The sequence below is a fragment of the Cynocephalus volans genome, chromosome 3 (genome assembly GCF_027409185.1).
Source record: "Cynocephalus volans isolate mCynVol1 chromosome 3, mCynVol1.pri, whole genome shotgun sequence".
Taxonomy (NCBI): Eukaryota; Metazoa; Chordata; class Mammalia; order Dermoptera; family Cynocephalidae; genus Cynocephalus; species Cynocephalus volans.
The window spans coordinates 58,960,107-58,985,079 of NC_084462.1; the positions used below are offsets into that span (position 1 = coordinate 58,960,107).

At 37.8% G+C, this 24,973-nt stretch overlaps 1 protein-coding gene across 1 annotated transcript in view; it reads left to right on the forward strand.

Annotated features, from left to right (window-relative positions):
* Positions 1-24,973, forward strand: part of ADAMTSL3 (ADAMTS like 3) — a 345,110-nt gene that overhangs the window by 138,842 nt on the left and 181,295 nt on the right. Inside the window, exons 4-6 of the mRNA XM_063090639.1 lie at positions 4,473-4,518; positions 14,563-14,799; positions 24,492-24,618. Of these exons, the coding sequence (XP_062946709.1) occupies positions 4,473-4,518; positions 14,563-14,799; positions 24,492-24,618 (410 nt within the window). The remainder of the gene's footprint in view (positions 1-4,472; positions 4,519-14,562; positions 14,800-24,491; positions 24,619-24,973) is intronic.

Consider the following 24,973-nt stretch of genomic DNA (forward strand, 5'->3'; position numbering starts at 1 on the left):
TATGAATGTTGTAATGGATAGAAAACACATAATTGTGAAATGATGTTTTTGAATTTTCTTATACTCCTGATAACCATTAGCTCTTGCATATACTAATTAGAATGAAATTAAAAACTTGTAAGTAATATTTCTGTAGCTCAGCTCCTTTGGGCCAAAGGAATTATTTCCAGAATAAGCTGGCAGGTTCCTGCTTGGGGAATTAAGACTCCAATGTCCTTAATTTTAAAATAACTTGCATTTCATTTTATGCCTTTTTCATAAAGTAGTCATTCATTTTCATACGAAATTGTAACCAAAGTATGCTACATCAATAGAGGCCAGTCAGTGGGTTTAGTTTGTGTTAGGTTGGACAAAGTGAATGTTAAAAAGGAATAGAATGTTAAAAATGGTGGCCAGATGGCTGGGTTTTAAAAACCTTACTACGGACTTGTAAAGGGAATTAAAAGATAATCAGTTATCTTTATATGCTTCTTTATATCACATCCTGGTATATAGTGGGTTCACCATAAGAAGTTGTTGAAGAAAGAATGAGTTCAAAATGGTGCTTTGTATTTTGGGAATTCATGAAATAAAATGCCCTCTTTTCCTCCTCACTTTACTGTAGTTGTAGTGGAATTTATAGTGGTGATGTACTTACTTTTTTTAGATTTTCATGCTCAACACTCTATATGCAAGTTAGTGACTCCTGGTGCTCAGCTTACAATCAGGACATAGCAGTGACAGTGGGGTGTAGACTGTGGCTATATGGTAGGCTGAGACACAGGCGTAAGATACCTTCAACTGGCATGCTCTTTCCTTATCTTTTAGTTTTAAATTTCTTTCTACAAAGGTAGTTTTTTAACTTAAATAGCTAAATGAATAAAGGCAATTAAATTAAATTAAGCAATTACTAAAGATGCATCTGAACATTTCTAAAGTTCCAAAACACTTTTATAGGAAACACCATTTTTTGTAAGTTTCAGTAGTTTTTGTGTTCCAGTATTTCCATCAATTCAAATATTCTCTTGAACTGCATCTCTCTAATTTGCCTGTCCCCTTGAAATTAGAATCAAAGGCTTTTTAGGGCTATACATCAGCATATTACAAAAAGCTTTTGGTTATCAATTCCCTAATCTTTTAGCAGTTTTTTTTTAGTTTTTGGCTTTTCCAAAGTAAGCAGAGTAATTTAAATTACCCTTTCACTGTTCCTGTTATGTCTTTATTTTTCTTTTATCCACACACAAAAAGCAAAATGAAGTCAGTTATGTGAGTGAACAACCTTGGTCCACAGGCGTAGCCGTTGTCTCCCAGTGGAATGGAGTAATTTCACTTTGATCAGTAGAAGACTTCTCCACCCCAAATACAGTTTTCCTGCCAGCCTCTCAGTTTGGTTCTTCTTGAATGTTTAAAATTTGATGTAGTCTTATCAAGTTTTTAATAAATTTTAGAATACTATACCTACGACAAGTCAAAAAATAAAAATATACAGTGTTAGAAAATATTAAGACTTGGTCAACCCATTGTGATTATCTGGGAAGATGTTCTAAACCACAAGTTGAGAAGGAGCAGCTCATTGGATACATTGTCTTCAAGTATTTAGGTAATACTTTTGCAGGCAGCTATAATGCTGTTCTCTCACTCCAAACTTATTTCTTCCAAAGCCTTCTAACTCCAACTAGAGATTGCACCTCCCAGAAAACACAAGATGTGAGGGACTGGGGGTATGTGCTGCAATTGGAACAGAAAGTGTAAAGTGAGCATGGCATGAAATGTAAGTGGAGAAGGGTGAGTTTGAGAAGGACTGCAAAGAAAAGAAAGTCAGTATTAAAAAGTGTATCAGACAATAAAGTATAACATAATCACTGCAGAAAAATGAAATCAGTCATGTGGGAGAATATCTGTAGGAGATTTATTGGAAGCACAAGAAAAGGTCATAGAAGATAATCATGCATAGATTGATATAGAAATAATAGGCGTAGAGAGAGGGAGCTCTAACCTCAGAATTACAGGCATTCCTGGAACAAGAACAGTGATCAGAACCATAGAATAATCAGCAGCACTGGATAAAAACCTTGAGTATTCCATTCAAAAGAGCTCACCATTTTCAGTCACAACTGATGAAAAGCAACACACAACTCTTGTACTTCAAATACTATCAAAACAAACAGAAAAACTATAAGTTTCCAGGCAGAAAAATAAAGCATGTACAAAAGAATAAAAATCAGACTTCTCCTCTGCAAGTCTAAATGTGGTCAATGAAGCACATCTACAGTTTTAAAGAAAAATAATCATGTAGAAAACAATGCCATATCTTGTTACATTGCCTTTCCTATGCAAAATATGAACATTCGATGGCATCCAGCTATATATCCTTCTTGAAAAAACCAATTAAATAATATAGTTAGCCAGCCAAGAGATAAAAACACATACATAAAAAAGTCATATTATAAAAGGACTGGAATTTGTTATTCTGGATCTGTGTTAAGTATGAACAAATATGAAAACAAATACAAATATAAAGATGTTTAACAAAGCATTTTTATATTATATGAAAAGGAACAGACTCAGGTATCCTACTTCTAAGTATTTACTCTAGAGAAATGAAATATATTCACACAAAACCTTTACATGAATGTTTACAGCAGGGTTTCTTTTTCATAATTACCCCAAACTGGAAACAACTCAAATATCCAGCTGGTGAATCAATAAACAAACTATTGCACATACATAAAATAAAATACTACTCAGCAGTGAAAAAGGAGTGAACTACTGGTTCAATGACTGCAACAAGAATAGATTTCAAATGTATTATGCTAGAAAGAGTCAGTCTCAAAAAGGTACATACTGAATGGTTCCATTTGTATGACATCCTGGAAACAGCAAAATTAAAGGGGCAGAGAACAAATCAGTGGTTGCCAGGAGCTGAGGGTGGGGAGAGTTTGACTACAAAGGAACAACATGAGAGCATTTTTGGGGGTGATGGAATTGTTGCAAATATTGATTGTCTTGGAGGTTTGCCAAAACTCATAAAATTGTATACCCCCCAAAAGTGAATTTTACTGTATCTAAATTTTTTAAGTAGGGGCAAAACCCCCAACATAACTGCAAAAAGTAATGTCTTTACAACGATGTGAATATACTTAACAAATATTGAACTATACACTTAAAAATGGTTAAGATGATTTTATGTTATGTGTATTTTATCACAATTTTAAAAATTAAATTCAAAACTACCATAAAAATAACACCTGTATAATGGACTATTAGTAATCATTAAAACATTTTTTCCAAAGACTCATCAGTAACATGGGAGAATGCTTATAATATTAGATTAAAACAAATACAAAGCTGAATTAACAGTATGATTTGTAACTCTGCAAATAATCATGGCAGAAACACTGGAAAATTAAATGCCAAAATATTACTAAGAGTAAAAGTCTTCGTGATGGGATTTTAGATGAGTGATTTTCCACTTCTATACTTCTTAGTATCTAACTGGTTTTCTTTTAAGAGTAAGTTTTTCTTCTAAGAGTAAGTTCTTTTAACTTACTCTTTTTATAATTGATAAAAATAGAATGATCAGAAAGTACATGCAATTAGTCATATATTGATGACTCTATCAATCATTTCATCTAAGCTCCTATTTAAATCGTATCAGCAGAAAATGATTTTTTATATCCCCTCAAATTTTTCCATTCTTACAGCACTGAATACTTTAAAATACAATTGAAATATTGTCTATTGACTTTTAATTCAAGATGATAATTTAAGCCTGTGTTTAGCTTTCCTTGCTCCAAAGGTAGGAAAGTACCTAAAGGATGGAATTCCAACCACCCGAAAGAAAAGGCTGCCTGGAGAATGGGTGGTGGGGCCCCAGAGCGGGAGGCTGGAGGGGAGGACTGCTTATGTGGCAATCTCCTGTAGGATTCTCAAACCTCCCAGTATTGGCATCTCAAGAAAGCTGCCGCGACACTATTGCATAGCATCTATTTTTAGTAAGGCCAATGTTTGAAATAAAATAGAAGCGTTGCCTCCAACAGATATCCAGCGGAGACAGATGTACTAATTAGAGAAGGTCCACAGAGAGTACCCAGCTATGTAAGTAAATAGGTTGCTACTGTAAGTGGAGGAGAGAAATTCACAAATGCTTTTGCTGGTAGCTTCTCCTTTTTCCACACAGAAAAAAATTCGTATAAGCACACTTTATATACCCACATTGTACATTAATTTTAGTGGCTATATGGACCCTGGGGTAAGGTTAGTTGATTATTATATTAATCAACTGAAAAATTCATTCTCTATTTAATGTGACACCTCCATGAGATGTTTTGTCCCCCTGGTCCTTGAAAATTAGTTTCTTAGAATTTAAACTTTGAATCTTTGAGTTGATGTGCATTAGTAACAAGTGCCTTGTTTTTGCTTTTATTTTTCTTTTGATGCTTGCCATTTTTATGAGATCATTTTCTTTTTTCTTTTCTTTTTTTTTCCTTTAGGAATTGCGAAGGGCAGAATATTCGATACAAGACATGCAGCAATCATGTAAGTTCTATAATAAAAATACACAATCCCGTAAAATCATGTTTTAAGTTATAATATTATGTGTACTATAAAACTAATGATCTCTTGGTAAACTGTGGAAAATTTGAGTATTTGTTTAATTGACAACAGCTTTTGTGTATCTAATACCTTCCATTTATACTTCCTTTTTAGGTCATTTCATATCTATGATCTAACTTGATAAGTATTTAATAACTTCTGAATTCATAGAAGCAATACAAAATACCTGTAAGCTCTTTGAGTGTTCAGAGTGCTTTTATGTCCAGTATCTCACCAGACGTTCATGCTTTCTCCCAGATATAGGCAGATGAAGTGGGGTTATTTCTCTTTTGCAAATGAGGGGACTGAGGCTGAGGGAGGTAAAATTATTTTCTGAATGTCACATAAAGGTACAGACTTGAACTGGTCTAGTGCTTTTTCTACTACTCCCAACCACGTACGGTGCCCACTGCAAAATATGATAGGTGACTCATCAGAAAATCATATAGGAGAAGGGATTTATACAACTTTACTTTTCTATGTAAGTCAACACTAAAAAAAATTCAAATATTTTGCTTTACAAATATGAAAATGCAAAATACACATCAGAAGGAACCAGTCTCATTTTCTACTCAAAACATTTCCCTTATTAGTGACATATAACCAAATCAAAATGACAAGAATTAAAATTCTGAGAATCTGGAGATCTCATGTAAATGAGATTTAGTATTTTTTTTTTTTAAATCCATTTTTCTCAGTTGGCTGTAACTAATTTATTTTGAAAGTTTCACTTACTGGGACATTGTCCCTCTTTCTTCCTTCTCTGTCCCAGGCCAGTATCAAACAGCAGTCCTGGGGAAGTGTTTCTGCTCTGTGGACCCAAACTCTTCCTCAGTGGGCAGCTCCCCCCACCCACCAAGTTCTAGACAGGGGGAGTGAAGAGCAGGCGGTGTTAGACCTTTTGTCTGCAGAGCTCAAGCCAAGTTTTTAGTCCATTTTAACAGTGATGAAATTGATATTTTTTATCCTTATCTCACAACTGGTTCCAAACTCAGATGGGAAAAATGGGGCTTATTTATTGGGCACTCAGACTCTAGTTATCACCCTGCCCTGAGGGAGTCAGATGTTTGTCAACCAGGAGGAATTTTGGGAGACAAAGCGAATGGGTTTTGCATCTCCTGTGAGAGGATGGAAGTCAGAGGAATTGAGAAACGCACTTGCCAGTGAGTGCTTAATTAAATGAGGCGAAGTCCAGGTGGGGAATATTCTTAAACAAGCGTGTGAATGCATTAGCAAACTAAGAGTTTTATCCCTGAGGCTTTTGGATCTACTCCCTTTTTAATGGGTGCATTATTATTATTTTTTATTGCTGCTGTAACAAATTACTGTGACTTAGTTGGCTTAAAACAACACAAATCAATTATTTTACAGTTCTGGAGGTCCAAAGTCCAGCATAGATCTCACTGGCCTAAAATTCATGTGTTGACAAGGCTACATTCATTCTGGAAGTCTAGAGGAAAATCCGTTTCCTTGTCTTTTCCAGCTTCTAGAAGCTGCCTGCACTCTTTGGCTTGTGGCCACTTCCTTCATAGCCAGCAATGTTGCATCTGTCTGACCATTTTTCTGTAGTCACATCTTCCTGTAACCACAGCTGGGCAAGATTCTTCCACCTGGATAATCCCAGACCTTCCTCCATCTCATTTTTCTTAGCTTTAGTTATATGTGCACAGTCCAGTTTGCCATGTAAGGTCACATATTCACAGGTTTCAGGTATTAGGTCATGGATGTTTCTGGGGTGGGGGCAGTGCATTATTCTGCCCAACGCCATAGGATGGCTAAAGTCTTCTTCAGCAAATTGGTATGCCAAATTCTTTGTAGTCATTCAAGAACAAATTTCAAAACAGGCTGCTCTCCAGCAATACTCTGTGAAGCTATTTAAGGGAATTCATTTTAAATCCCAGATCAAGGTGTTACATTATGAGATTTCATTTTAGGATTTCTCTTTGTGTGTATCATTGCTGTAACTAATTCCAGAAAGGTACCTTCTGTCAATACAAGTGTTAGAGGTGTCTAGGAGTGCTGTATTATGGCATACAGTGTAGAGGTAAAATGTAATCTGCTAAAATCGGTGCACGTTAGGTGCAATGGTTGGGACCTGTGTACTTGAGTGAAGATATGATGCCCTAGGCCTCCATGGGTCTTGGGAGTACCTGCAATCTCTAAGAGATGGCCCCTCTGGGAGCATACTACAGAAATCTTTACCACCTCAAGGTTGGTGAGAAATAGATACTTGGGGTGGCAGAGGGTGGAGGATAATAATCCTGCCCCTTTTTAGTTTGCAGAGTTGGAATCCTTAGAGAGATTTCATAAGGATATAGCATCAGTTGCTATGCTTGCCTTGCAAACTCAGAATCTGTAACAAAATTCCTTCTTAGGGATGTATTAACCCATTTCTGTTGCTTATAACAGAATACTGGAAACTGGGTAATTTATAAAGAAATAAACTTTATTTCTTACAGTTTTGGAGGCTGGGGAAGCCCATAGTACAGGTGACACATCTGGTGAGAATGGACTGAGCAGGAGAGCTAACCTTCTTACTCACTCTCCTTATAAAGCCATCAGATCCACACCCATGACAACCATCAACCATTAAACCATCAGCCCATTACTCCATGAATGGATCAGTCTATTCACGAGGGCACAGTCCTTGTGATCAAATCCCTCTTAAAAACCCCATCTTCCACTGCCATATTGGGTGTTAAGTTCAAATATGAACTTGGGGGAACACTCAAACCACAGCAACGGTAGTAATGGAGAGTCATGGCAGCCATAGTGTTCGGAACACCCCTCTGTCTCCATGTGCCACAGTATCCACAGCTGTGAATGCCCAAGCTCTGTGGCAGACCAGAGGTGGATAAATGCAGCCCAAGATCCAGTGCTAATGATCTGTGTGTTCCTGTACAAGAGAGATTATACAAATAAATTCCTGAATATATCATAGAAACCTTGCAAGGATGTCAAGTGCCATAAGTGGAGGTAACCATAATGAACTCAGAGTACAAATATAGCCACATCTTTTTTTTTTTTTTTTTCCGTATAATTACTTCAGCTGCTTCCTGCTTTATTAATTGGGATTCAAAATCTCCACCTCTCCATCACCCAAGGTAGGCTAAAGAGCAGGACTGGGGACCAGTCTGCAACCCACCTCAAATGGAGAGAGGCGTTCTGATCAGGGCACCCCCGCTGGTGCTTCTCACTGCCATTCAATATCCTTACTGAAGGCTGGCCACACTAGTTCAATTGTCAGTGGCTTTTCTTTTCCTTGGAATTGGGGCTAATCACCCACTCTTTTGAAGGAAGCTGCCTTTAGTGATTCTAAGATAAGGAGCTCTTTTGAAGGAGACTTGCCTCCTGATTTCATAGATGCCCACATCTATATTTCTAGGGGTCTGAGAGCCCTGTTTTATGGGACTACACGATCTTGCAATTCCCATCCAATAGACGTCACCATTAATGGCTGAACCCAGTTTCTATCAGGGATGTCTGCTATTTAGAGAAGGGGAGGTTACCACTGGGCGAGCCCTAGAGACCTGGCACTGGATCATATTTCAGAGCTTGCTAAAACTTCTATTCCTCCACACAAATGTCTGAAGACTCAGGCTATCAGCCACAGGACCATGGACTTGTCGTCTATGTGTGTCCACTTAACCAAAATAAACAATAATATTAATAATAGCTCATACTTATTAAGTACTTCCTAAATACTAGGCATTGTTCTAAGTGCCTTTTAATGAATAAACTAATTTAATCCTCACAATGTCCTTATGAGGTAGGTGTTATTTTTATCTCCACTTTTACAGAGGAGGAACTTTAAGTAACCTGCCCAAGGTTACAGAGCTGGATTTAACTCCAGGTAGTCAGACTCGGGACTGCGTGCTCCCAACTGCTCTACCACACTGTACTGCCCCTTGGAAAGTTCTGTGGAAAGGTCTCTAGCTTTGTTAGATCACAAAATGACACTCCAGATAGCAGTAACTAAAGCATGGTAGCTTTTAACAACCTGTGAATTGCTGAGGTAATTGGAGGAACCTTCAGATACCATTGTAGAAACTCCAACCCCTGGAACAGTGGGACATGTCTTCTGAATATGCACAGTTGGCGAGGGACAAAAGTCAGGGAAGAGCAGAGATGGAGTAGATAGAGAAGCAACTAAAGGGAAGTCAGAGGAATGAAATCCTCCATGGCCATAGCCATCAGTCTTCTATTCCAGTGTCCTGGAGTCGATCCTCAGCACAGGGGAGGATGCTGCATAAAGAGGACAGACCCCAACAGCTGCATTTCAGAATTCTGCCCACCTCATTACCAGAGGTGGGAAGGGGGGAAGGGCAGGGAAGAAAGGAAGGAATTGGTAAAGGGCCATGAAAGTCGATTATATTGTATAATGTTGAATATACTAATTACCCTGATTTGAACATCCCATATTGCACACATATATTGATATTCAATGCTGTACTGCACAGATATGTACAATCAACTAGGTTACAATAATTAATAAATAAATAAGAAAGAGTTCTGTCCATCTCATCAGCAGACAAACACACACACACACATACATACACGAATAGATTCCAGGCACCAAGGAAAAGATAGAATGTACTTTTATTATGATGTCTGGTGTCTGGATGTGACAGGGACATGCATTCAGAATACATCAATGAAGAAATTCCAACCCCTGGTGCACAGGAGACGATGCTTCAAATGGCAGATGTGGGAGGCACGACCAGGGCACAAGGACAACACTGCCCTCCCCAAGAAATCAGACTTTGGTTCAGTGGCTCTCTGACTGCCACCCTCACTCCCTGCCCCAGTTCATCCTATCAGGAGTGATGAGGCTTTGGCTTTGGGCCTGAAAGACAAGGGAACAGACCATGCCTATGTGCAGTGCTTTGGTTCCCAGGGGACATAATCCTCTGATCAGCACTCAGCATATTTCCTTACAGCCAGGGCTTGGCCCCTGAGGCCTTGATAAAGAAATACCCTTATCAGGGGTATATCAGAGCAAATAGGGACTTTCCAAGAGAAGTCACGCATGTCGGTAAGGAGGTCTGCACTTGAACTCACTGACTGTTCATGTTTTTTTTTTTTATACCAGGGTTTATAGGATTACAGGCAGACTGGAAGAGGCAAAGGGAAAATATTTTAAAAATAAGTATATCACAGTTTGGTAAGGGTGTTTTTGTAGCATGGACACATTTTATATGAGCACTGGGGGAGACCTGGCTAACTCTGCACAGTGGGGTCTGTGGGCTCCCTCATGGCTTTTCAGAAGAGGCGACATTTGCTATGGCCCTCGAAGGCTTCTTCATACCGTGTGTCCTGTACATGGCTAATTTTTGACAGTTTTTCATTCCATATTTTTCTTGGAGCTATTCTTTTCTTTCTATTTCCATTGCTTCTACTCTAGCAAGGGCCACTTCCTCTCCTGTCCGTCTCCAGATCTCCAGGCCATCCTGCTATCATACTGGTCCTCCTAAAGTGCCACCTTCTCTATGTCACTCCCCTCTGGATCCTTATTGCTTTTAATTCTCCTCACTTGCATTCAAAGACCCTCAGAAATAGGTTAGACTTAATCTCTTATTCAACTCACAACTGTCACCCTTGCTGGACAAGGCTGTGTACCATCTCTTATAGATACTCCATTTATTTCTGTTGTTTCTCTTTTGCTCGTTGCTCTCCATATCTTTGCCCATTTATATCACACCATCATTTAAACTCCATCTGAGATTTCACTTTTCCACAATGCCTTGTTTTGCTAAGTCTAGTTTATAGTGGCTACCTATAATAATTTATTTTTATGCTAGAAATTTTGTTTCTTATATAAAAGGATCACAAAATTTAACTCATACTACAACTTGAATATGAAGATAAAATAAAAATTTAAAATTTGATTATAAGAAAAACAGTGTTTTTCTTGAGTAATTACTCACTGATTTTTTTGGGGGGTGGGGAATTAACTAATATCTAATCTAAATTAAAGTTTGGTCCAGTCCTATTATGTAAATAGTCTCTTAAGTAATGGTCTAGCTCTCTTGCATAAAAATAGTCATTGTATTAGATAATCTCTCTGGCTTGGCTTGGCTTCTCACCTTCACTTGTCCACATATTTTACACATCCCCATGGTTTTAGGAGGGGAAGGGGAGCCTGTTTTCATTATGGTCTGTAATGGGTGCTAGTTGTCATCTGCTGGCTTTGGCAATTGCCTCCTTCCTCTTTTCCTCTCGCTCCTTCTCTCCCTCCCCTCCCCCTCAGTCAGTCCCCCTCCTGCTGTCCCTCCTCCTGCCCCTCCTGCTTCCCTCCCTCCCCTCGTCCCCCTTCTCCTCCCCCTCCAATCCTCCCCCTCTCCTTCTTTTCTGTGCTTCCCAGGCTGGCTAACCCCCTCTGACTGACACTTCTTCTTTAGATATATTAATTACCTCTATCAGGTTAGAGTCAAGTCTTGCTGATCTAGGATCTATTGTTTCCTTATTAACTCCATCTAATCAATTCTACAGTTTAACTCTTGGATAACAGTTTTGTATCCTTCATTGCAGTCCTACTGCAATGCCAATAACAACACTCTGTTTCAATGAGTTTCATGAATGTAGGTGCTATATCTCCAATAGGATAACAAGCTCACTGAGTGACAGTGGTGGATTATATTTTTCTTTTGTGTTCTCCACATCATGTGACCTAGGGCAAAGCCCATCAATTATACTTAATAAATAAGTGCTGACTTGAACTTAACTGATGTAAAAAAAAAAATGCTTCTCAGGGAAAGGAAAGCAAAAGAACATTTAGCATTGAAGCTTCCTAAATATCAACTTGGCTATTTAAGACACAAGAATGCCTAGATTGTCCTGAGCCAGGGCATGGGATCCAGCTGAGCCAGACTAGGCAGCTTAGTGTTGACACTAGGGAATGTGAAGTAAATGAACACATTGAATGCAAGTAGCCCATGCCCTCAGCTCACTAGAAAGCAGTGTCATATATGGAGTGCTTGTTACTTGGGGAGTCACTCTTGACTCTGTTATACCCTAGCTGTGTGTCTTTGGGCTAGTGTCTAAAGACTTTCTAGGTCACAGTTTTTATTTATAAAACAAGGGTAATGATAATCGTGACCTATCTGGATCAAAGGGTGGTAGGGAAAAGAGAATGTCGGTAATAATCCCTGATAAACTAGAAAGTGTTTTCCAGATATAAGGCTGTCTTAATTAGTGATTATCCTATGCTAGGAACAGAAACCCACTCAGATTAGCTCAAGACAAATGGGATTCACTACACGGATGTATGGGTATTTAATGGCATTTAAGCATAAGTACGCCTGGAGGGCCTGGAGCCAGGAATCAGAAAGTGAGGACCACAGGTTAGTTACTCCTATTAGAATGCATGGTTTATCATCATTCCTCTTCCTTTCTCGTCTAATTCATTCTTCTCTGCTGTGGGAACTAGTTTGCTTTGCTTCAACATGCATCCATAAAAGAAATGGCCAGGCCAGCCCCAGATTAATGTAAGTTTTCAGCTCCAGTTCTTTTGTTGCAATTCCAAATTCCTGGGAAAGACTGACCTGGTGTGGATCAGATGTCTTTCTCTGGATAGTCAGCTGTGGCCAAGGACTCTGGTCACACGTACAAACCTGGTACCTTTTCAGCAAGGACTAAGTCTCTGCTGACATCCTAAGCTGTCTTCTGTTAACTCTTGTTAGTTTTGTGAAACTTCATTGGTTTATGGAGCTTAAGGCTTCAGCCAGTACCTTCAGTCTCTCGGGGACACTTGCCACGTCAGTGAGCCTAATGCCAGGGAAGCTGCTTGCACTCTCCTGTTATACACTTTTCTTTGGTTTCAGAGAGTCAGATATAGAAAATACTGGCCATGGTTGGGGGAAGAGGAGATGATGTAATTTTACAACTGATGATCTTTACTATGGCCAGATGAAGGATAAAGTCCTCATTTCAACAGTGGGAAGTCGTCCAACTTCAGTCTTCTTCTGTTTGACCTGCTTCTGTAGGTGTGACCTGGGTTAAGGTTGAATTTTGCTAACACAACAAAAATGTGGACACAGTATAGGATTTTAGAATGTTTCACAACAAAATTATACAACTAATCCCAGAGGAAATATTTGTTAATTATATTCTATTTATACCCTACCTACTTCCCAAAAGGAAGAGAGTTTATAAAGGCCAAAAGCATAAACACAGTAAAATGCAAAAGTCAAGTAGTAAAAAGAGGGAGAAATGAAATAAATTATATTTGAAAATCCTGGCTGATAATTTATTAATAACTATTGTGGAAAAAGTAAAGCTAGATTTCTACCTCACACCGTTCATCTAAATAAATTTTAGATATAACAAAGAGTCAAATATGCTTGCTAATCTATAAAGGAATTAGAAAAATACATTTAAGTATTTATCTGTTCTCAGAGCAGACTGAGAAAAACATTTCTTAGCCCATTAATGAAGAAAGAAACCTTGAAAGGGAATATTAATAGAGCTGACTACCTAAAAATTTAAAACTTCCTGACTTCACAGAGTACCAAAACCAAAATTAATAGGGAAAAATATTTCCAACACAAATGACAAAAAGTTGATAACATCACTATGAAGTTTAATAGTTTTATCTGCTTTAAAAAAAAGACAAATATTCCAATAGATAAATGAATAAAGGACATAAAACAAGAAATTTTTGAATAATTGATACAAAAGCAAATACACATGAAAAGATATTAAACCTAAATAATAAAAAGGAAATGAAAATGAATATAATGAAATTTTATTTTCTACTTCTGATTGGAGAAAAATTTAGAAAATTATAGTATCCAAACTGGGAAGAGGATTGAGAAAGAGGAACTTACGTAGTCTAAAGTTAATAATACCTTTCAGGAAGGCAATTTGGCAATACTTTGAATAGTTTATAAAACATGCATACACTTTGACTCAGAAATTTTATTTCCAGAAACTAGTCCTTGGAAAACAATCAAGACTTGTGTAAAGATTTAGATATAAGAATCTTTGTCATTTATTCTTTTTTTGAATAGAAACTATTTCCCAAAGTTTTTACAGTTAACATTTCTTACTTTTGTAATAAGAAAAAAATGTAAACTAATATATTGCCTTTTCTGTATCTGTTTTCTTTAATTAGGAAGTTTGGGTACCCAAAGTAGATTTTTGATGAGTAAAGTAACATTTTTGTTATTCAGCATCTTGCTTTGGAAATCTCTGGAAGGAGGAATCAGTAATTTAGTAAAAACACCCTGAGTCATCAATACTTGTATAAGCAGTTTTTACTGTTATTATGAGAGTGCTGTAGGGCGTTTACTTAGAATTCACTTTTGTTGTAGACAGAATTTGAACAAGGTACATTATCTGCTTTTATTCTACAGCCAGTGGAAGGCAGGTACTTGGTACCAGTGCCGAGCAATGGGCAGAGGCCTGACAAGGGAGGAAGGGCAAGTGAATTCAACAACAGCAACAACAACAACAACAACAACAACAAAGAAACACGCACAGAGCACAATGATTTTGAGATAGTTAAAGAAAGGGCAAATAATTCTTCACATTGAAATGGCTCCTGAAGACATGGATAATGGTTAATGTTTCTACGAACACTTTGAATCACCTGGAAAAATTAAAAGCATTTAGTTTCCCTTGTTTCAAAAAGAAGGAGGCTATGTAATGCATTTGAAGATTTATATCCAAGATGGTTAAAATAGGGCAAAATTTGGTACCTATGTATTATAATTGTAACTATCTATCTGAAAACATACCTGGGTGGAAGAGTGATCAGAATAAATAAGATGGTCCCCTCTTTGGATCATTTTTGCAGAGATATCAGTGGAATTCCACAGCTTTGAATATAAAAAAAAGAAAAGAAAAAAACAACAAAGGAATGAGGTGACACCCAGGAGGGAGCAAGTGGGGTCTGGTCTCATGGGATTCTGGTGAACTTGCTCAGCCTTCCATTGGCCCCTCTCACTGGGTGACGCACATGTGGCCCTTTCTCTCTGCCTCTAGGACTGCCCTCCGGACGCGGAAGACTTCAGAGCCCAGCAGTGCTCAGCCTACAATGATGTCCAGTATCAGGGACATTATTATGAATGGCTTCCACAGTATAATGATTCTGCTGCTCCCTGCGCACTCAAGTGTCACGCGCGGGGACAAAACTTGGTAGTGGAGCTGGCACCCAAGGTGCTGGATGGAACCCGTTGCAATGCTGACTCCCTAGACATGTGTATCAGTGGCATCTGCCAGGTAAGCCACACCTGCCACCCATGCCTCTGGTTCAGGGATGTGCCACGCCCACTCTCAATACAGAGAATCCTTCTGTACTTTTGTTCATGCAGGTAAAAATATTGCTTTTGATCATTTTAATATTAAAAAAAATTTTAGAGAACATTACTAGCCTTTAAGTTATGTTTTAATTATTTTAAATAGTGTAAATTTTGCCCGTGTAGAATCAAGAGATTGCTGTATACCACTTCTTGTGATTGTGCTAGATCAGTGATCCTTTAACTGGAGCATGCATCAGAACCCCCTGGAGGGCTTGTGAAAACAGAGAGCTGGGCCCACCCCCAGAGTTTCTGACTTGCAGGTCAGGGGGTGGGGCCCAAGAATTTGCATTTCTAACAAGTTCCTGCTGGTCTGGGACCACGCTTTGAGAATCACTGCTTTGGAAGGGTAATACTGGAAGGTTCTCTGAGCTTTCGTATTAAAATTAATTCATTGTCTTTGGGAGCAATGATTTATTTACTGAAAAACTAGCATGAATGCGTTCTAGCAGATTTTTCAGAGTAGACTTTGCAAAGCTGTGATAAGTGTGACTGAGACGTGGACCGCACTGGGTTGGAATGAGTGTGAGGATTCCGGATACTTATGACAGGTTGCTGAGACAGTGTAGGGACAGTAGGAAAATGGTAGGATTCCACCCCCATTCTTCTGATCTCTAAAAAATGTTTTTAAAATAACAAATATCTAGTATTCCACTTACCATATTATGCTCATGACAAAAACAGTAGCAACAACAGCCAACAAGTAACCTACCCTCCTACTAAAGTACGAGGCAGTACCAGAAGTCTCAGCCTTAACACACTCAAAGGTGGACCTTGATCTTGCTCCTCAAACCAGCTTCAACTTTGCTCATTCCTTTGTCTAGAAAACGGCCTCAAGTTGCTCGTCCAAAACTTTGGTGTCATTCTTGATTCTTCTCTTTCAACCCACATATCTAATCCATTGCTAAGTCCTGTCAATTATTCCTCCAAAGTTTCCTTTGAATCCACCACATCTTTCCATCTCTACTGACTTCTCTCCCAGTCTAAACCCCCATCAGCTCTGACCTAAACTACATTAGTAGCCTCCTTTTCTGTTCTTCTAGCTCCCACATTGTTCCTTCAAATCCATTCTCCACATAGCAGCCAAAGTGATTGTCTTAAAATGTAAATCACAGCTTGTCACTGCTCTGCTTCCCCCAAAACCCCACAATGGCTTGTCATTGCATCAACAATGAAACCCAGGGTTCTTGGCTGACTTTCCAGGCTCTTCCTGCATTATTCTTGGCCCTTGCTTTTTAAAAATAGACTTAATTTTTAGAGCAATTTTAGGTTCACAGCAAAATTTAGTTGAAGGTAGAGTTTTCCATATACCTCCCTGCCCCCACATGTGCACAGCCTCCCCCACGATCAACATTCCCTATCAGGGTGGTACAATTGTTACAACTGATGAACCTATATTAATACAGCATTATCACCCCAAATCCATAGTTTACATTAAGGTTTACTCTTGGTCTTGTATGTTCTATGGATTTGGACAAATAGATAATGGCATGTATCCACCATTATAGAATTATACAGAATAGTTCACTGACCTAAAAATCCTCTATTCTTTGCCTATTCATTTCTCTCTTCTCCCAACCCCTGGCAACCACTGATCTTTTCACTGTCTCCATAGTTTTACCTTTTCCAGAATGTAATATAGTTGGAATCATACAGTATGTAGCCTTTTCAGGTTGGCTTCTTTCACTTAGTAATATGCATTTAAGTTTCCTCCATGTCTTCTCATGGCTTGATAGTCATTTCTTTTTTAGTGCCGAGTAATATTCCATTGTGTGGATGTACCACAATTTATTTGTTCATTCACCTGCTGAAGGATACCTTGGTTGCTTCCAACTTTGGGCAATTATGAATAACACTGCTATAAACATTGTGTGCAGGTTTTCGTGTGGACATAAGTTTTCAGCACATTTGGGCAAATACCAAGTAGTGTGCTTGCTGTAACATATAGTAAGGGAACGTTTAGTGTTGTAAGAAACTGCCAAACCATCTTCCAAAGTGGCTGTACCATTTTGCATTCCCATCAGCAATGAATGAGAGTTCCAGTTGCTCCTCATTCTTGCCAACGTCTGGATTTGGGCTATTCTAATAGATACGTAATAATATTTTGTTGGGCAAGGTTTCTAGTCAGATGTTTTTCCCATTATTAAATCGTATTATTTATTTTCTTGTTGAGTTTTAAGAGTCCTTTCTCTGTTTTGGATAACAGTCTTTTATCAGATATATCTTTTGAAAATATTTTCTCCCATTCTGTGGCTTGTCTTCTTATTCTCCTGAGGTGTCTGTGGCAGAGCAGAATTTTTTTTATTCTAAAACAATTTAGCATGCCAATTATTATTTCCTCCAGGGATTGTGCCTTTGGTATTGTGTCTAAAAAGACCATACACATGGTCACCTAGGTTTTCTTCTATGTCATCTGCTAGAAGTTTTACAATTTTGCATCTTATACTTAGGTCCATGATCCATTTTGAGTTAATTTTTGTGAAGGATGTAAGTCTCTGTCTAGATTGATTCTTTTGCATGTAGATGTCCAGTTATTCAAGCACCATGTGTTGAAAAGACTGTCTTTTCTCCATTGCATTGCCTTTGCAACTTTGTCAAAGATCCCTTGACTATATTGATGTGAGTTTATTTCTAGGCTCTCTGTTCTGGTCTATTGATCAGTGTGTCTATTTTTTTTGCCAATACTATACAGCCTTGATTACTGTAGCTTTACAGTACATCTGAAAGTTGGATAGTATCAGTCTTCAAACTTTATTCTTCTTTAATATTGTGTTGGCTTTTCTGGGGGTTTTGCCCCTCCATATGAACTGTAGAGGCAGCTTGTCAATATCTATAAAATAACTTGCTGGGATCAAGTTAGGAAGAACTGACATCTTGACAATATTCAGTCTTCCTGTTCATGAATATGAACTGTCTCTCCATTTATTTAGTTCATCTTTGATTTCTTTCATTGGAGTGTTGCAGTTTTCCTCATCCAATTCTTGTACATATTTTTCTTAGATTTATACCTAAGTATTTCCTTTTTGGGGTGCTAATGTAAATGGTATTGAATTTTAAATTTTAAGTTTTACTTGTTTATTTCTAGTATATAGGAAAGCAATTGAATTTTGTATATTAACCTTACATCCTGCAACCTTTATATAATCACTTCTTAGTTCCAGGAGGTTTTTATGGTCAGTTCTTTCAGATTTTCTACATAGACAATCACATCATTTGTGAACTAAGACAGTTTTGTTTCTTCCTTACCAATCAATATAAGTTTTCTTTCCCTTTCTTGTTTTATTGCAGTAGCTAGGACTTCTAGGAAGATGTTGAAAAGCCCTGATAAGAGGGGACAGCTTTGCTTTGTTTCTGATCTTAGCAGGAAAGCATCTACTTTCTCACCATTAAGTATGATGTTAACTATAGGTTTTTTGGTAAATATTTGTTGTCAAGTTGACAAAATTCCCCTCTATTTCTAGTTTGTTGAGAGTTTTTATCATGAATGGGTGTTAGATTTTGTCAATGCTTTTTCTGCATCTATTGATATGATCATATGATTTTTTTTTTTTAGCCTGTTGTTGCGATGGATTACATTAATTGATTTTTAAATGTTGGACCAGCTTTGTATACCTGGGTTAAATCCCATTGGTTTGTAGTGTATAATTCTCTATATACATTGTTGAATTTGATTTCCTAATATTTTGCTGGGGACTTTTCCTCTGTGTTCATGAAAGAATAAGTTAGGAAGTATTCCCTCTGCTTCTACATTCTGAAAGAGATTGTAGAGAATTGGTGTAATTTCTTCCATAAGTATTTGGTTGAATTCACCAGTGAACCTATCTGGGCTTGGTACTTTCTATTTTGGAAGATTATTAGTTATTGATCCCATTTCTTTAATAGACACAGGCCTACTCAGATTGTGTTTCTTCTTGTATGACTTTTCGCAGGTTGTGTCTTTCAAGGGATGGTTCCATTTCATCTAGGTTATCAGATTTGTGGGCATAGAGTTATTCATAATATTCCTTTATTATCCTTTTAACACATGGGATCTGATGTGTAGTGATGTCTCCACTTTCATTTCTGATATTAATATTTTGTGTCTTCTCACTTTTTTCTTAGCCTAGCTAGAGACCAACTAATAAAATATCAATTTTATTTATCTTTTCAAAAACCAACTTTCAGTTTCATTAGTTTTCTCTATTGATTTCCCATTTTCAATTTCATGATGATGTGATGATGGCTTTGGGTCAAGGTCACAGACTTGTTTGGTGGCTTCCTGTGACAAGAGGCTGTGACCAGGACTGTGTAGACTTCAGATTTAGAGAGGACTCCATTCAGATTCTATTTCTGCAACTAATTCAACTAATTGGTTGAAGACCGCTTGGCTACTTTCTTACCATCTCTGAGCTGTGGCCTTTTCAATATATAAAAGGGAGTTATTATCCTCCTTGTAGGTCCTGTTTTAAATTCATTCTCTTGCAAGCAACATTCCAAGTGCCCAGCACAATAGCTAGCACACAAGAGGCCTTCAGTCAACAGTAGTTGACTTTTCCTTGCTTCCTTTCCTTGCTTCTTTTTCTTTGCTTCCAAACACCAGTCACCACCCCCTTCTCTTATTCATTGTCTAAGTTCAATTGCACAGTTTGCTCCAGTAGTTTCCAGGGCTTGAAGGGGACTTGCAGAATAAAGGTGGTTTTCGATGCTGAGTTAGTTTATTTTAAATGAGTGCTTCATATCATGTTTTTGTCTTTCTGATGGGTAAACCAATTCTTTGCACAGTTAGGGGTGATACCCTGGTTGCTGAAAGATGAGTGCTCCTTTGGCCAGGCTATTTGAGTAATATAATAATAATTGTATGTACTTACTCAGAAAGTGACTCACACACTTCTCAATTGAATTCAGTATTTTCCTTCAATAGGATAGTTCTGTTTCTTGTACACTGTGGCTGTGAACATCAGCAGCCGTTAGGGTGAGAGAAAGTAAACTGTATCATTCTTTCTGCTGGCCTCAGGATCACTAGAATGAGCCCTGATGGTCACTTGGCACAGACTACAAATAATTTTTGCAAGTGTGTTTACAGTTTTCTCATTTAAATGAACATGTCATAATGCTCTTGGGAACAATTTTCCACTAGCCTGAGCACAGCAGACAACGTGAGGTGACTATGCTCACTGAATGAAATTTGCTTCTGCTTCTGCTTTGGAGGTCTGATTTTTGTTGGAGGCAGGACCCGGTTGGACCGGGTCGACAGAACAAGTCTGATTTCTCATTCATGTTTATTGAATTCCCTGATGGCTGGGTAGATGAAGAGACCACTTAGAATTTATAATAAAAATAATACTAACCAACACTGGATAAGCATTTGGATCAGGCATAGTCTAAGCACCTTACTGTATGAGCTCATAATAATTCTATGAAGTAGGTACAGCAATTATTCCCACTTTGTTTATAAGGAAACTGAAAATTGAAGAGGCTAACTAATTTACGCAGGTTACATAATATCTTAGTCTGTTAAGTTTGCTTTAAGAAATCATGGACTGTGTGGTTTATAAACAATAAACATTTATTTCTTATAGTTCTTGAGGCTGAGAAGTCTTAGATTAAAGCTATGGCAGATTCAGCATCTGGTGAAGGCCTGCTTTCTGCTCCACATGGCAGAAGGGACAGGGAGGTCACCAGGGTCTCTTTTATAAGGCATTAATCCCGTTTATGAGGGCTCCATTCTCATGACCTAATCACCTCCCAAAGGCTCCGTGTCCAAATACCACCTCATTGGGGGTTAGGTTTCAACATATGAATTCTGGGGTGACATAAACATTTAGTTTGTTACACATAGCTAGAAAATGGTAGAGCTGGAATTTGAACCCACGTGACCTAGTTCCAGAATCCATTTTCTTAACCATTGTGCTATATACTGGTGATACGTTTTGCCTTGCTGCAAATATAGCTGAGGTTTGTAACTGAAAATAAGATGTGGTTCTAGTCGAGGACAGACAGTACAACAGGTGAATCATACATAGAAAAATTAGTATAGGGATTAAAACTCATATGCCTACATGCACCCCCAGGAGGGAAACTGCTCAGGTGTAGTCACAGTCAGTGGTGAGGGCTATCATGAACTTCTTTGTGAAGGGGGCAACTATGTATAAACATGTAAGTTTTGTTTTGGTTGTTGGTTTTTGGTTTTGTCAAGAGAAGCCAGATATCTGAATTTCAATGTGAAACTTAGAGTTTTTAAAATCACCTTGCTGTTAATGACACTTTTTCTATTAATGGTTAAATTGTACTATTGTATAATATAGGCTAGGTTTTCTGGCAATAACCAACGACCCCCAATGCACATTGGCTTAAAACAACTAAAGATTATTTCTCATTAATGCTGCTTGCCCAACATAAGTCAGCAGGGCTGCCTGCTATTTGAATGTCTCAGAGACTCAGGCTGAGGGAGGCTTTATTGGACACATTTTTTACATAGTAACTGCAGTAGTGAGAAGGGGAACATGGGACTCATGCACTGACCCTTAAAGCTCCTCGTAGAGGTGGCACAGGTCACTTAGACTCCCATTTCATTGTCCAGAGACAGTCAATGACCACACCTAACTTCTAAGGGGATGTGGGGAGCGCAGTCCCTCCGTGAGTTGAAGTGAGAAGCTAAATGTTTATGAATATTCGGAAGGACTCTAATTTTTAAGGCAGAAATGTTAGAATTTTTTGTAAGGTAGAAATCAATTTTCAGAGATCTCAAACATTTAATTTAAAAAAAAAAATTATTTGGTTCCTGAAGGATGAAATTTGACTTACCTGGAAAATTCCTATTTTCCTTAATTTGGATTAATGGAACTTATTTAAATACTATCTTCTTTTAGCTGGTTAGGAAAGCATATGGAGGAACTGTGAAATGATTCTTAGCTGAAGTGGTGATTTATAGATGAGTATTTACTCCGGAAAGCACTGCTCGTATATTTAAAATATTTGTTTATGTTAGCTCCCATCTTGTGTAACTTGTCTCATTAACTGTGCTATAGGATAAGAATCTTGTCTTATTAATTCATAATCTATAATGCCTGGCAGTATAGAAAATGGTTATTTAACAGATGTTAATAAATTTTATTGATGTTTATCAGTTAGTAGTTTATAAATGACTATAATTAGAGATCCTGACTTCAGGAAATGTCACAGAAGTTGAAAACAGTTCAGGCAATTTTTAAAAAGTTGCTTATTTTTTATTTTGATGGGATATGAAAGCCAAAATTCAGTAGTCCCTCAATTTTGAGGGCAGTTTTGGTTTATACCCTATGACTCACAAGGCAACCAGACCTTCTTTTCAAATATCATTTTCCTGTGATGTTTTCATATGCTTTATCTGGCCTTTAGATTTGGATGAATTGTAACTTTAAAAATTCGTGAAGCAATGTAAGTGCTCAGGGAGGTATTCGATTGCCCAAGATCTTGCAAGGCTCTAAACACTGTTCAAAACAAGCCCATCCTTCCTCCTAAACCCCCACCCTTCCTGGATGACCAGATAGAGGATGATTCTTATTCTCATGAAATGCAGTGTGCTCAGGGACATGAATGTGTGAGGACAGAGCTTGGCCCAGGAACAGGGTTTCTATAATTTAATGGTGGAATTGCTCCCCTTGGAGAAAGTTGCATGAACACAAGTTACTCATTGATTGAATCCCAACCATGCAAGTGTGTTTCCAAAATCAATCACTCTTAAGTTATTCCACATGTACTTGTAAATATTAATATAATGGTCTATGTAACTGGGTTCTTTGTTAATACTAAAGGTGGAGGAGGGTGTAGCATAGGTCTTAAGATTCTGGTGTCAGATGACCTGGGTTTTAAAACCATTACTGACACTATATACTAGGTGTGTAATGTTGGCAGGTTATTTAATCTCAGTAATGTTTAGATTCCTTATTTTAAAATGGAGATGAAAGATAACACATAAATCATAAGATTGCTGTGAAGATTAAATGAAATAATATCTGCAACGTACAAGACACAATGCCAGGCACGTGTAAACATTCATTAAAAATCAGCTAGTATTATTATTTTATTACTCTATTTACGAAATTATATAATCAGGGTAAAAAGATCTCAAAAGTCACTAGATTCAGCTACTCATCCAATAATTTAATCCTCCCTACAGTTTTACTGCCAAGAAGTCTCCTAGCCCATGATTGAATACTTATTATTGGATAACTCTGATTTCTCAAGCTTTCTGTTATTGAACTAGATTATGCTTAAACCTGTAGCTTTCCCGCTTTGGAAATACACAGAACAAACGTGGACAGCCCTTTGAAAATATCTCTAATCCCAGGCTATTCCCTAAATCCTTGGAACTTTTCTTACCTCTCCCTGAAACTTTCATTGGATCTTTCTCCTTCCCTTCAACACCAAAATTTTGGAAAGAATTCTCTATAGATATGCTTTCAACTTTTCTCCGGTTTCATTTTCTCTACAACACCTTGGGTACAGAGTATGCTTCAGCAGCTCCCCAAGCTGAAGCATAGGGACTACCCAGGAGTCCACACAAAATGTAAAACAGAGAGAAGTCATAAAATTGACCTTCTTTAACTGAACTCTGTATAATGCTCTAATCACTCTACTAAGAGTTTTACATATATTTTCTCCTTTAATCCTTATTAGAGCCTATGTGAAATACATATTAGTACTATTATCTCTATTTTACTGTTGAGGAGAATTGAGTCTGTGAGAGTCTGAACTGTTCAACATCCTGCAGCTTGAAAGGGGTGGTAGGTGGGTCAGGATTTGTAAGGGGGCTGACTGCCTCCAAAGTCTCTGCACTTAAATACCAGGTTTATAAATATAAATAAAGTTGGATGAGTTTGGGGAGGTAGATATAAACCATCAGGTCAGTTCATATGAGTATTATTGGGCACACATTATGTAAAAGACATATTTGTCAAATGAAAAAAAGTAAGACACAGCCCTTTTTCTCCTATAAGGAAGCTCACAGTCTAGCAAACACACACACACATACATATACATATGAAAAATAACTCATAAGAGAGGTGGAGATATGTAGGTATAGGTATAGATAATGATAAAGAGAAGGAGATATAAAGATATGCAGTAGATACAGAATATAGAGAGAAATGGATACATACACGTACAGATATTGGTACGTGGAGAAAGAGATAAAAATAGGGAAAAACATATTTAAAGTAAAACTATGGACCAGAAGGATATACATCAAATTCAGAATAATGGTGGCTTGGGGGAGAAAATGAGAGAGTAGGACAAGTGTAGGGGTGGGGAGAGAGGGGAGGTCTGAGGAGAGAGGGGAGAGAGGAAACATCATCTGTAATCTCCATTTATTTTATATACATAAAAACATCTGAACAAAAGTATAAATAAAAGAGAAGGGATAAGGAGGGATGGTTTCAATTCTTCTCTTTTAATTTTTGGGGCCTTGCGTCAGAATCATATAAATGATATACCGTGAGACTTTATATCATTCATATTTGTTAAACTATGTTCTCATTAAAGAGAGCCAACCCATACATTTCAGAAGGACAGCATCACAAATACGGTGCATGAAATCCAGGCAGTTCCCCTCCCCTGTGTTTCTTCTGGCCGCTGACCACCGTGTTTCTGTCGCAGGCTGTGGGCTGCGATCGGCAACTGGGAAGCAACGCTAAGGTGGACAGCTGTGGAATCTGTGCTGGCAATGGCTCCACCTGCAGGCTCGTACGGGGACAGTTGAAGTCAAACGTTTCTCCTGAAAAAAGTAGGTCTTAAACCCAATGCTGTGTTTCCACAAAACAAGATGTGTTTCAGACCACCTATTACTAGAATAACATTTTCCTAATGCTAAGCTTTTTTAGTTGGAAATCACTTTGGACCAGTTTTCTAGAAGTCAAATCTCTTGCAAAACCTGTATATCAAAATTTTTGTTCCCATTATCACTTCAAAGAGTACCTGTTTCTTTGAACCTCTGTCGATACAGACTATTACTGTTTTTTAAATATTTGCTGATTTCTCAGGTAAATCATGAAGTAATAATTTCCTTTATTTGCTTCCTTGGATTGCTAACAAGGTAGAAAATATCGTCATATATTTATTGCTCAGTTATGCTTTTTCAT